Source organism: Podarcis filfolensis, assembly GCF_964270895.1.
Source record: "Podarcis filfolensis genome assembly, chromosome: 6".
Taxonomy (NCBI): Eukaryota; Metazoa; Chordata; class Lepidosauria; order Squamata; family Lacertidae; genus Podarcis; species Podarcis filfolensis.
The window spans coordinates 39,586,775-39,600,564 of NC_139609.1; the positions used below are offsets into that span (position 1 = coordinate 39,586,775).

The window sequence follows — 13,790 nt, forward strand, 5'->3', positions numbered from 1 at the left end:
AACTAGCTTGCAATTTGGAGTTCTCTCGATTTCTGTAGAAAGAACAAAACAATCTGAACTCAGATATTTTTTCACTCTCTTTTACAAATAGACTTAAGAAAGAAAAAGTGCCAGTCTTTTATTCAAAAGACTGCAGCTTCCCATTACTAGAACGTTGTTTGCCACAATCTTAAATAGCTACTGCCATGGTTGGCTGTGGTGTAAAGGCACTGTGCTAATTTAAGCTTCCATTTACAGTCATACCTTGGGATAAATGTGCTTCAAATTACCGTATTTTTCGCACCATAGGACGCTCCGTCCCATAGGACGCACCTAGTTTTTTTGGGGGGAAATAAAGGGAAAAAAATTTCCCTTTATTTCCCCCCCAAAAGCAGGTCAGGGAAACCGAACCAGGTCGAGGAACAGCGGGATGGTGGCGCTGCGCCTCCCTGCTGTCCCCCGAGCTTGTGGGGCTGGCTGATGTCTGCCTGGCGCGCGGGGCGCTCTGCTTCAGGGCGCCCCTCCCGCCGGGCGGCAGGCTGCTATCCGCAGCTTGGGGAGCCTTGCGGGGAACTCCTGCGGGGCTCCCCACGCTGCAGATGTCTGCCTGGCGCGAGGGGCGCTCTGCTTCAGGGCGCCCCACCCGCCGGGCGGCAGGCTGCTATCCGCAACTTGGGGAGCCTTGCGGGGAACTCCTGCAGGGCTCCCCACGCTGCAGATGTCTGCCCAGCGTGAGGGGCGCTCTGATTCAGGGCGCCCCGCCCGCCGGGCGGCAGGCTGCTATCCGCAGCTTGGGGAGCCTTGCGGGGAACTCCTGCAGGGCTCCGCATGCTGCGGATGTCTTCCTGGCGCGAGGGGCGCTCTGCTTCAGGGCGCCCCACCCGCCGGGCGGCAGGCTGCTATCCGCAGCTTGGGGAGCCCTGCGGGGAACTCCTGCAAGGCTCCCCACGCTGCGGATGTGTTCCGGAAGCGCCGGGCGCTCTGCTTTCAGGGCGCCCGACGCTCCGGGAAGCAGGCTGCTATCCGCAGCCTAGATAGCCCTGCGGGACCTCCCGCAGGGCTGCCTAGGCTGCGGATATGTTCCCGAAGCGCCGGGCGCTCTGCTTTCAGGGCGCCCAACGCTCCGGGAAGCAGGCTACCATCCGCAGCCTAGACACGGCTAGCGGAGCGCTGCGCTAATCCCGAAGTTTGGGGCGTGCGGAGCTCAGCGCGCCCCAAGCTTCTGGGTGCCGGCAAGGTCTCCGCTAGACGGCTAGCGGAGACCTTGCCGGCACCCAGAAGCTTGGGGCGCGCTGAGCTCCGCACGCCCCAAGCTTCGGGATTAATGCAGCACTCCGCTAGCCGTGGGAGAGCTGGGTCTCCCATGGCTATCGGATAGCTTCCTGAAGCCTGGAGAGGGAGAGGGGTCGGTGCGCAACGACCCCTCTCGCTCTCCAGGCTTCAGTGAAAGCCTGCATTCGCTCCATAGGACGCACACACATTTTCCCTTGCTTTTTAGGAGGGAAAAAGTGCGTCCTATGGTGCGAAAAATACGGTAAGTATTTTCGGGTTGCGCTCCGCAGCAACCTGGAAGTAACGGAGCGTGTTACTTCCGGGTTTTGTCGCGCACCCATGCGCAGAAGCGGCGAAACGCGACCCGCACACACGTGGATGCAGGTTGCGTTCGCTTCAGAATGCTAGCAGGGCTCCGGAACGGATCCCGTTTACATCCCGAGGTACCACTGTATCTAGGCAACCCCACAGCTCTTGGCTTCTGGTGCAAACGGCAAGTTGGTTTTAAGAAAGATTTGTCAACTTCGCCCACCTTCCCTGTAAACCAGATCCTCTGCCATGTGCCTAGCACACCTCTCCTCTCCAGTTCCAAATCCAAGTGGACTAGCTGTTTGCTGTATAGTAGTTGCTTGTAAACTCACAGAGACATGACAGAAACCATGTAGGAAGCCAGACATTTGTAGCTGTAGATTAATGCTTGCAACTTTCTTGAAAGGTGGAATATTGGAATCAAAGGTAGCTTGTGGCCATGTGTTTAAATACATTAATTTACTTGCAAAAACTTTTATACTACCTTTTTTTTTAAAGATGAACAGCTCAATATCAATGATACAACATTCATAAAATAAACGCAAAATATATCACAAATCATTAAAACAGATTATTAGCATGTCTACATGTTGCTATCAGTCCATATGCACATGGACATCTGTACCTGCCCAAACTTCACTACAAACATTACAATACTTGTTTAGTGTCTGGGCCCTGTATATTTCATAGTCTATCATCCCCATCTCAGGTCAAAATCTTGAGAGTGAGGACTAACACATTTTCTTCCCTAAGCATCTGATAAAAGGGACAACCCTTAGAAGTGATTTAGCAAACAGTCACCATTGGCTTCTAAGTGCTTTGATATAGAGGTGGTTACTTTATCATTTTACTTTGAAAATGCACTAATGCTAGTAAAATGTTTTAAGTTCTAGATAGGATAAAATGTATTTGAATAAAATGAGAAAGCAATGTAATTCATCATTAAGGGGATGGCCCCCAATCTGTAGTACTAACAGAATACCTTGCTGAACCTTAGCAAACCCACTGGCTTGTTTTTTGACATAATGGCCATGCAACAATCTCCAACACAACCTTTGGCCAGTTATAACAGTCTCACCAGCCAGGTACAGATAGAGATGAATGAATCTTTAATTTTGATTTCTTTCAGTTTCTCATTTTTCCAGCCTTAAGGGACAGTTCTCCACATTTCTGCATCAGTGTGCAATTAAAAACAATAGTAAACCAGCATTTTATTGTGTATTTCTCCCAGTATACACATTTTGGTATACAATTTCCCCTAATATAAGGCATTTTTGGTGTGCTATTTTCAGTAATATAAGTATTTTCATGTGCTTTCCCAAATATATGCATTTTTGTACACATATAGTTGGAGAACTGAATAGCAAAATTCAAAGAAGCACAAATTGGGTGGATAGGTGCATTTTGATTTGTGTACTGTATTGTTTATAGAGGTGAAAATGACATATTTTTGCATTAAAATGTGAACAACACTAAATATATCCCTCATCCCTAGATACAGTGGCTATCTGCTTCCAGTTCTGTCCAGGAGCTGTTGTGGCTGCTTTAACTATTATTTCACAGATGCTGGGCAATGTGAAAGCAGGACTTCAAATGTGTTGGAGATTAGCAGAGAGTGAAAAGGTTGAGGAGCTCTCAGTAGAGCTCAAGTTTGTGGATCATTCCCTGAATTAGGGACAATGCTTTCCAAAACAATGGAAAGTAGAATTCAGATATATGATCCTTATTGTAATGGAAGCATTAAACGTGTGTCATAGCTGGGGACATAAATCAGAAAGCTAAGAGTTGTTAAGACACCAATATTGCTTTGGTATTGGTTCTAAATATTAGCCTTGCAGTGAGAAAGATGTCAATGACATGTGCATAGTTGTCATGTAGAATTGTTCACCAGGTTCTTCCCTTGGCATCAGTGCCTATAATCCCCATTCTGGAAATTATGCAGTGTCACCTCACCTCAATGGCACAGAGCCATAAAAGTATTATTATGAATGGGCCACGTCATGGTAGTTAGAAAGCAAGCAATAATACTGTTATTGAAACCACCACTCCTACAAGAGGCCACTTCCTTTTGAATTAGCAAAAACCTGCATGCTTCTAAGATTACTTATGTCCCAGCGAATAAAAATAAAAATCCATGGCTTGCACAGCCTGGGATTTCAAATTTAAGAGGGTTTTGGGCCTAGGGCCCACCAATTTTGCTTATAGCTCTCTGGTTCTCGGACAGAAGGAACGCTGAATAATGCCTGCTGTCCTCACCCAGTTACGAAACCACATCCAGTGAAGATTCAAGTTGTGAAGAAAGCTCCTCAGAAGGGAATTCAGATAGTGAGACTGAGAGAAAGTGTGGCAATGATGAGCATAGATGGGGTGAAGATGGCAATGCAAGTGAACAAAGAGCTTCTGGAACTGCCCATTACGCAAGGAAAGAAGACCCCGAAGAGCAAGAGGGAACCACACGACCAAGCACACAGCACAAGGCAGACAGGTAATGGTTCTTGTTCTTTATTTAGAGCATTTGTACCCCATTTTTTAGCTTTAAAAGCTCCCAGAGTGGCTTACATGGAATCAATTAACAGCCCCTGCCTGCAAGCTTAAAATCTAAATAAAACACACACAGAGGGAGGGAGGGAGGGAAGAGGGAAAATCAAACTCAGGCCCCAATTCCTAAACAGTTGCTTTTGTAATAACCAGCTGGCACAGTTTAGGGGTAAGAGGTGCCTGATGCAGCTGGTGTTTCAGCAAAGCTGCTGGAACGTTATGTGAGCATGTACAATTCCTGCAGACAATCAGTAGTAGTTTCTGTTCCATTCTGCTTTCAGCAGGTGTAATAATGTATTTGAGAGAAACATTAATAAAATCCAAGTTGTTACGAGCTATAAGGCATTTGAATTAACACTGAAGACAAGGTATTATTATGATTATTCATTTATGAATCATTTTCTGCTTGTTTTTCAAAGTGATTTACAAACATAACAAACAAAAAAGCCCAGCTAAAAATAAATTTTAAAACCAAAACAACCACACAAAGGATAGGTTTAAAAGCAACACAAGGTGTACACCTAAGAAAGCTGCAAGAGCTTGTTGAAACAAAAATGCCATCGTTTCCAGAAAGTACAAATAATGGACCCCTGATGTACCGTATGTCAACAGGGACACAGTTGAACATGATTGGCAGGCATACGGGAGGCCCTGCTCTGAGTTACAGTGGAGTGGGTTTCTGGTAGTTTGGAGACTTGAAAGTGAAACACTAATGCAAAACACAGTAACCTTTTGGGTATATAAGAAACAGGGTAGTTTCTCAAGTAACCTGTATTTATTACATTTATATCCCACCTTTCCTTCAAGAAACTCTCCATCTCCTCATTTTATTCTTACAACACCCCCCGGTGGGCCTGTCGTTCTGTGGGGAAAGGCTTTGTCTTGGGGGGGGGGAGGCCTTGATGAGCTGGAAATGACCAATGTTCTAAGCTAATACTGCCCACACTACATACCAGAAATAATGACCACAACATGAACCATTATTAAATCCAGTGTCTTAAGTTAACTGTGTACAGTGGTACCTCGGGTTAAGTACTTAATTCGTTCCGGAGGTCCATTCTTAACCTGAAGCACCACTTTAGCTAATGGGGCCTCCCGCTGCCATTGCGCTGCCGGAGCATGATTTCTGTTCTCATCCTGAAGCAAAGTTCTTAACCCGAGGTACTGTTTCTGGGTTAGCGGAGTCTGTAGCCTGAAGCGTATGTAACCCGAGGTACCACTGTATTGCCTTGTGGCCAGTACCTTTTCAACACATGGTTTATAAAGAAGCCCATTAGCCTCGCACTACAAAGTATTACATTTGTGCTTTATGTCCTGCATTGAACCTTTCAATTATATAGTTGCATATATTTTTTAAAAAGGGTTATTGAATAGTAGTAAGGGGCAGAGGAGCAGTTTTGCTATAAGGTCCTCCCCTCTGCCCATCAATATTCATTTATTTTTCCTAATCTTATTCTTAAAAAAGAGAAGAAGCTGTGTTTTTTTGCACATTTTTTTTTTACAGTGAATCCACAAAGATGTTTTTCGTTTTCAGATTTAAACCCTCTACAGATTTTCTGAAAGGATGCCAGATCTTGAGCAAACACCTGCCAGAAATAAGAACCACAAAGGACAAATTACTGGTACTAATATTTTTCATGTTGTATTTTGAGCACCTCTCTGTTTCAGCTTAATTTAAGAACCTTCTTAGTGATTATTTTTGGTTAATGGTCGACTCAGAGAATAATAGAATTGTGAAGATGGAAGGGTCATCTGGTCCATTCCCCTGCAATGCAGAGATCTTTAGCCTAATGTGGGGCTGAGACCCACAACCCTAAGGTTAAGAGTCTCATGCTCTACTGACTGAGCTGTCCCTGGCATACCAGCGCCAGCTTTTCACTGATGTGTTATGGTTAACTTCAAATTCCCTATTTTCAAAATCTAAATTAATCAAATGCTAGTTTTGATAAATGGTGTAGGGAAGCAAAAGACACATTTCCCCAAATAAAGTTTGTTTTATATAGTTTATTCATTTGCAGCAATCAACCATAATAAAACCTTTTCACATCTTAAACCCATTGCATTTATCATCACAAAGCAGATGTCAGGATAGAACTTGGGGGGGGAAAGGTTACATCTGTGGGCATCTGAGGAGACCGAGCTTGAACCTGTGGGCTTCTAGATTTTAGTTCTCACTGTACTACATGGTTGGCTCCCATTCATTCGGAGTATACAGCATTGTGTATTAATACTCTTTGCTAGGTTGTATCCAGTGTTACTAACTGGGTTGTATTCATCATTAGCTATTCTCAGAGTAAGTCCATTTATATTAATGGATATGACTAGCTTCAGTTCATGAATTTCAATGGGTCTACACTTAGTTGGCCGCAACACTGCATCTCTCAAAACTCAAATCAGTCCAGTAGCTACTGAAAAGATGTTGTGCTGGTCTGCTACCATAGCAGGATTTCATAACAAGGCAAGTTTAAATATGCATAGATTCATTATGTCTCAGTTATAGATTGCTTTTTGCAGCCGGCCCAAGCAGTGGAACAGCACATTAAACTATAATAGAATTAAGATTCAACAAGGCTGAGGAGCATGCAGCCATCCAGATGTTGTTGAACTCTCCCATCAGTTCTAGCAGAGCTGCTCTGGTAAGAGCTATCATCTCATCTTGGCATCTCACAGTGCTGTTCCATGGAGGAAGTTTGTACACAGAGCAGTAAGTTACTATATGGACTGGAATCTGAGAACTTCTTGGTCCCCAGAGGTGAATGAGAGGCACTAATAGTTTGGCTGTGAGTTTCAAGCACAAAAACGTTGTTAAAAAGTTTGGAATACTATTGTTGGACTAAATCAGCTGTTGGTCTTTTTTTTTTTTTTTTTTTAGAGGCACGTTTTAAGCACCATCTGCCAGGAGTGGTTCCGAATCTCAAGCAGGAAATCCTCCAGCCCTGAAATTGTGGCAGCTTACCTCCAAGAGGTTGAGGCAATTCATCCACAGTTAGAGAATATAATTGTGAACTTGGCTGACGGGAATGGCAACACAGCACTTCATTACAGTGTTTCTCATTCCAACTTTCGGATTGTGAAGCTTCTTTTAGAGACAGGTAAGAATCCCTTAATTGGTTTTTCAGAGCTGAAAATTATGTCCATTTGTTCTGCTTTCAACACTCTCCCTGAAACTGCTTTTTCAATCTCAGTTCTTAGGGCCCAACTGGGTACTTGTTTTCTTTTCCCTTAATTGCGGTAATCTTCTCTCTGGCTTTCCTGCATTATGCTTTGATCTTGTCCACACTCTGTGGCAAAGGGGGAGCTGGCATTGTGTCCTGATTTACTGCTCTCTGCTTATTTTCCTTTGGTGTATAAAAATATTTATATACCATTATTCCTTTTAGAATATCATAGTGATTGACAACGATCATATATAAAACTGTATAAAAATGTAAAATCAGAATTTGGTGATTACAGAAGAATAGCTTCTTAATGGCCGGCATAAGCTTGGAAGCATTCTTGAAGGAGTCCTCTGTTTGGAGGCCTGTTCAACCCAAATAGAGTTGAAAGATAAAGAGCGTTAGAGGAAGGGATAACAGGGGCCTTGAAATTGCCCGTCAACAGTTAGCCCCTAGATAGCACACTGAGCAGGCACACAGGTCACACTATGCTGAGATGTGCTGTATTTCCATTTACGTAAAGGTAAAGGGACCCCTGTCCAGTCGTGGCTGACTCTGGGATTGCAGCGCTCATCGCGCTTTATTGGCCGAGGGAGCCGGCGTACAGCTTCCGGGTCATGTGGCCAGCATGACTAAGCCACTTCTGGCGACCCAGAGCAGCGCACGTAAACGCCGTTTACCTTCCCGGCAGAGCGGTACCTATTTATCTACTTGCACTTTGACGTGCTTTCAAACTGCTAGGTTGGCAGGAGCAGGGACCGAGCAACAGGAGCTCACCCCGTCGCAGGGATTCGAACTGCCAACCTTCTGATTGGCAAGTCCTACGCTCTGTGGTTTAACCCACAGTGCCACCCTCGTCCCTCCATTTACGCAGTAGGATCTAAATTATGTATGCGGTAGGTATATTTACTATATAAAGGGTGAATCAGCCCTCAAATATAGATATGGCTGACTTCTGTTTATTTATTTAGGATACTTATAGATGCAACCTTCCTCAAAAAGAACTCGGGGTGATGTACATTAAAAAAAATATCTAGGCAAAATGCATCCAAACATAGCTAAAAACGTGTACAAACTAAAAACAACACCTACTATAGCAAGTAATTCAAACACAGATGCATGCATTGCTGCTAAGGAAGTAATCTTCTATTCATTAGATTGCAAAAGAGTTACAAAAGTGTTTTCAGTTGACACCTGAAACTCAAAAATTGTGGTAGAAAATTACAGACCTCTAAGGCGCGAGAGCATACCAGAGTTAGGCCTCCAACACAGGCTCTTCTACACATACCCTCACCCAAAATTCGGGGGGAAACTGAAATATTCTATGCTGTAACATTCACAGTAGGCATGACTGTACTTCATAATCGAGGATTGCTACTTATAAACTGAAATGAGAAGCTAGAGTTCAGCAATAAAAACTGCATTCTAAACGGTTGGCCTGTCAGGTCAGATGTGAAAGAGTAAAATGTCCTACAAGATTTTTATCCAGTAAACATGCATGTATTTTCCAGCAAGAAGAAAGAAGCTCTTTGATTTCCTGGTTGGCATGACAACCTGTAAAATGTTAGAAGAATGGCATATTATCATATGTGTCTATAAATCAATTGTTGCACTAAGACTTCCAAGCCACCCCAGAATATTGAAACAAGGTTGTTTTGTTCTCTTGGTAGATGCCCCCGGGCAATTATATTCAAAGCTACACACTGAGTTTTAAATACTAATTCATTTCAAGTCTATGAAAGAAGGAAAATAATAGCATGCCCTGGAGTTCTAGCAATGATGCAAACCTTAAGAAAAACCTTGGTACTGTCTGCTCTGCCTGGGCGCAACTCTCCAAACAGAGGTCTTTGCCAACCCTGCTGCTTCAGATCTTTTGTTTGGAGAAGACACTGAACCTGGGACTTTATACATGCGAAGTATGTGCTCTACCATTGAACTTCTTTCTTCCAGTTTCTTTCCCATCCTTTAGTCACCTATTTCCTTTTGCACACCTACATCTTCCTTTGAAGTTAAGACAGCCAAGGTCTGATGCCAAGGTGTATGAGGCAAACTCTCACAATAAGCCAGACACAATAGCCTTATTCATGCTGGGCATCACCCATGGAACCAGGGGGCGGGGAATGCTTTTAGCCCTGCCCTGAGGAATTCTTCCAGAAGCAACCATGCATTGCCCTACATGTGTGTAGGGCCTCTGCATGAACAGAGGACACCTGCTTGTTCTGGTGTCCTGATAATGCAGAGGCCCCACACAGGAGCAAGAGCTGGAACACTGTGGTTTCTCTTCAGACAAGTGTGGGTGACGCACGTGGCTATTTAAGGAAGAGGAAGCAACATCAATGGCAGCATGAAGGGCACAACTCCAAGTGATCATGCTAATGCCCTCCACGTGAGCAATCTGTGGATAGGGCTAATCAATGTGTATTTCCCTATTTCTCCCAAGTAAGGTAGCCAACTCCTGTTCCCATATGCCTTTCTAGCAAATTCAACACATAGTGTGCATATTTAGTACAAGGCATATTGAATAAAATATTGTTCTCCATAACCAAGGTATTTCACGCCTATCCCCTTATAAACTGTCTTGGGTCATATACAGGCCACCAAATTTCTCTAGGGATGAGAGGAAAGTGTTGTTAGGACCAATTTGCACCTTCCGAGACTGGCGTAGGGATCTTTTCTGATGCAGTATCAGTAAAGTATTGGTGAAATTGCTTCATGAGGGGGCCCAATGACCCCCCCCCGGCCAGTGTTGTCAGTGAGTGTAGAATGGGCCTTGTTCTGGTGTGACAATGAGCTGAATTGAGCCCCTGATTTTGCCATTTATCCCATTTGAGCTTTTGAGTCTTTTCCCTTAAACTGTCCAAACAAGTCAAAAGCTGAAGTGAGTGGAATGATCATTATTCCAGCATAACAAATTGTGCAAATGGGGTCATGCTTACAGAAGGCATGCATGGTCCTGACTATATTCTGAGAAGCTCTAGAAAATGCAAGGAGTGTGTTCCCTTCTGTCGCCATAACTTCTCCAAGTTTTGTTTCCAGAGTCTTTGCTCTAACAGGAAGCTTGCTTAGCTCTGGAAAATACATCCCTCTGAATTTAAAATTCAGTGTGTTAAAGCCTAAGGAACATGAATCAAAGTCTTGGTCTTCACAGTTATCTGTACAATCTGTTGCTGATTGTCTTTTTAAAAAACAGATTCGTGATAAATATTTATGTGTTTAAGGCTGCAATCCTGTATGCATTTACATGGGAATAAATACCAGTGAAAACAATGGGGCATACTTCTAAGTAGACACATATAGGATTGCACTGTAAGGCACTGTCTACGGCAACCTTTTGCCAGCCCGGTGTCCTCCAAATGTTTTGGAGGACAGCTCTAATCAGCCCTAGCAAGCTAATTTCCATTCATTGTGGAGCTAATTGTAATCTGGAGGATTACACATTGGTGAAGGCTGATCTCTGAGATACAAGTAAATTAAATAAGAATATTGCTTCACGTACCTTGCGCTTCTTTGACTCCTGGTAGATATAGATAGATGAAAAATGTTGCCTCTTGTTTAGGTGTCTGTGATGTGGACCATCAAAACAAAGCTGGGTATACAGCAGTAATGATCACACCACTTGCATCAGCAGAAACCGATGAAGAAATGGACGTGGTCACGAAGCTCTTGAAAGAAGGCAATGTTAATATACGGGCAAGTCAGGTATGCTGAAATGTGTCACTACATTTTGTTTTGAGTTACAGACACCAAAAGGCTTTTTTATATTAAAAAAGTGATCATGGGTATCTGGACTCATAAAACGTTACTTTAATGCTATCGTGCTGAAATGTCAGTCTTTGCTTACATGATCAAGATGCCACAATATTTGTAATAGTACATAAGAACATAAGAAGTGGCTGATGCAGTCCAGCAGCCTCATCTCACAGTGGTTGAACATTTGTCTGTGGGAAACCAGCAAGCAGGATTTGAGCACAACAGCACATTCCCCTCCCGTGGTTTCCAGCATCTGATCAGAAGCATTGCTGCCTCCAATTGTGGAGGCGAACATACCGTATTTTTCGCCCTATAGGGCGCACCGGCCCATAGGGCGCACCTAGTTTTCAGGGAGAGAAATCAAGGGAAAATATATGATTCCCCCCCCCCCCCGTAGCTCTGGGAGCAGCGGACAGGCTGCACGCAGCCTGTGCGCTACTCCAAGACCTTCTCCCTGCTTTTGCGGGAGGTGGCGGAATTCCCCCACCTCCCGCAAAAGCCCACAGGAGCCGCGCGCGACTCCTGCGGGCTTTTCGACCAGGAGGGAGTAGGGACTGAAACGGCCGGTCAGTCCCTTGTACCTCCTCGGGGAAAAGCCCCCAAGAGTGGCACGCTCTTTAAAGTGTGCGCGGCTCCTGCGGGCTTTTCTACGAGGTGGGGGAATTCCTCCACCTCATAGAAAAGCCCGCAGAAGCCGTGCACACTTTAAAGAGCGCGCGGCTCCTGCGGGCTTTTCGACCCAGCTTGTGGGGCTGGCGGTGGGGGGAAGCGCTGCTTTCCCCCACTGCCAGCCTCAAAGCCGGGTCGGGGAGCAGCGCAAAGGCATCACGCGCCTTCCCGCTGCCCCCCGAGCTTGTGGGGCTGGCGGTGGGGGGAAGCACTGCTTTCCCCCACCGCCAGCCTCAAAGCCGGGTCGGGGAGCAGCGCAAAGGCGTCACGCGCCTTCCCGCTGCCCCCCAGGTGTGGGGCTGGCGGTGGGGGGAAGCGCTGCTTTCTCCCACCGCCAGCCTCAAAGAGCAGACTCTCCTGGCTTCAGCGAAAGCAACGCGAAGCCTCCGGAGCGCAGGCTTTAGAGGCTTCGCATTGCTATCGCTGAAGCCAAGGAGCCTGCATTCGCCCCATAAGACGCACACACATTTCCCCTTCATTTTTGGAGGGGAAAAAGTGCATCCTATAGGGCGAAAAATACGGTAGTCATCATGGCTAGCATGCATATATTTGATTTACACACAGTCCGTCATCATAAGATCTCAGTAGCTATTGGTATCCCTGTCCTCCATGAATTCATCTAATCCTCTTTTCCAGACCTCTGCTTACCCTCAAAATCTGCTTCAGAAGGGTTGGTGCTGTAAACAGGGTCTCCTGTATCAGACTTGGCTAAATTATTTTGCTCATATCTACAGACCAACTAAATTTCATCAGCTTATCTTACATTGCTATCTTAGAGTGGCTACATATATTTATCAGCAGGGAGATTATGAGCTTTTTTTCTAATCTTTTTCCTTCCCATAATTCAACAAAATGGCAGCCACAACTCTGAAGCTTCATCGGAGATTGGGCAACACAAAAAAAATAGCTTTGAGAGAATGAAGAGATGGGAGTACAACATTCACTAAAGAATCGGAGTGCACCATGTTTTCATGTCTTCCTTATATCCTTCGCCTTCTTGGACCATTTCCCCCCTTAAAGAACGGGCTACAAATGTTGGTGATTTTCTTCATTGAGAGAATAAGAAATAGTATACAAAAACTAATTTTCTCTCTCTCTTGCTTCTGATTTTTTCTAGGGAGGCCAGACTGCCTTAATTCTGGGGGTGAGCCATGATAGAGAAGATATGGTGAAAGCCTTGCTGTCATGTGGCGCTGATGTAAATCTTCAGGATGATGCTGGTTTGTCACCACTGATGGTTGCTTCTCAGTATGGTAACATCGAAATTGTGAAGCTTCTCTTGACCCATCCAAGTTGTGATGCTGCATTGATTGACAAGGTGAGAGAAATGAATGCTTGCCAAATTATGAGGACCCGCAATTTCAAACCATGTTAAAACTAAGCATGCTGTTAAATACTATCTCAAACGGGTTTTAACATAAAATTTGGGAACCAATCATGAGGGTTTTTTTCTGAAATTGCCAGCAATCTTATAGAAACTTAGGTTTCTTCAGACAGAGCTGCTCTTGACTTGACTTTCAGATCTGTACAAAGGTCCTTGTTAAACAGTGCAGTTCCTAAGCTAACTTCTGCTCACTGTCACACAGCATTATGAGTTTTTTTAGCTGTAGCGTGCATGTACAGGCCAACTGTATGTGTTTCTATAAGAATACGGATCCCATGGTGCAGTACAACAGTGAGCAAAAAGTGCTTGAGAACAATGTATGTAGTGACTGTTGACTACAAAACTCATGATACAACAAGACTGATGTACAGGGACGCATGCTGCGGTCTGGGAAAACAAATTTTGAGGTGAAATCTACGGCTCCTTAAAAGGCAAATGAGATTCCTGTCTCATTTTCCTTATAAGTTGAGCAAAGGTTAACAGGCTGCTGCCTCACACACAGGCAGAGGTTTACTGAGGGAGGATCTAGTTTTGAATGATACCATTTATTATGATTGGCCGAGCTGTGCACTTGTCTACAGGTCAACCAATTAAGTTGCTATTGGGACTGGATCTCTTGGGATTTATAAGCTTGTGCCCACCTTTTCTCCTACCCTTGCCAATGGCATTCCAGTTTTTGCCACTCACTCTTAAAACCTAACCTCATGAGCTGTTGCTAGCTGCTGCTTCCTTGC

The 13,790-nt window shown here is 44.6% G+C and overlaps 1 protein-coding gene across 6 annotated transcripts in view; it reads left to right on the plus strand.

Annotated features, from left to right (window-relative positions):
- KANK4 (KN motif and ankyrin repeat domains 4) overlaps positions 1–13,790 on the plus strand; it is a 64,566-nt gene that overhangs the window by 45,436 nt on the left and 5,340 nt on the right. For all 6 annotated transcript variants that reach the window (XM_083621254.1, XM_083621257.1, XM_083621252.1 and 3 more), the window contains 5 exons: positions 3,821–4,045; positions 5,633–5,720; positions 6,971–7,190; positions 10,810–10,952; positions 12,790–12,990. In XM_083621254.1, coding sequence (XP_083477380.1) covers positions 3,821–4,045; positions 5,633–5,720; positions 6,971–7,190; positions 10,810–10,952; positions 12,790–12,990 — 877 coding nt within the window. The remainder of the gene's footprint in view (positions 1–3,820; positions 4,046–5,632; positions 5,721–6,970; positions 7,191–10,809; positions 10,953–12,789; positions 12,991–13,790) is intronic.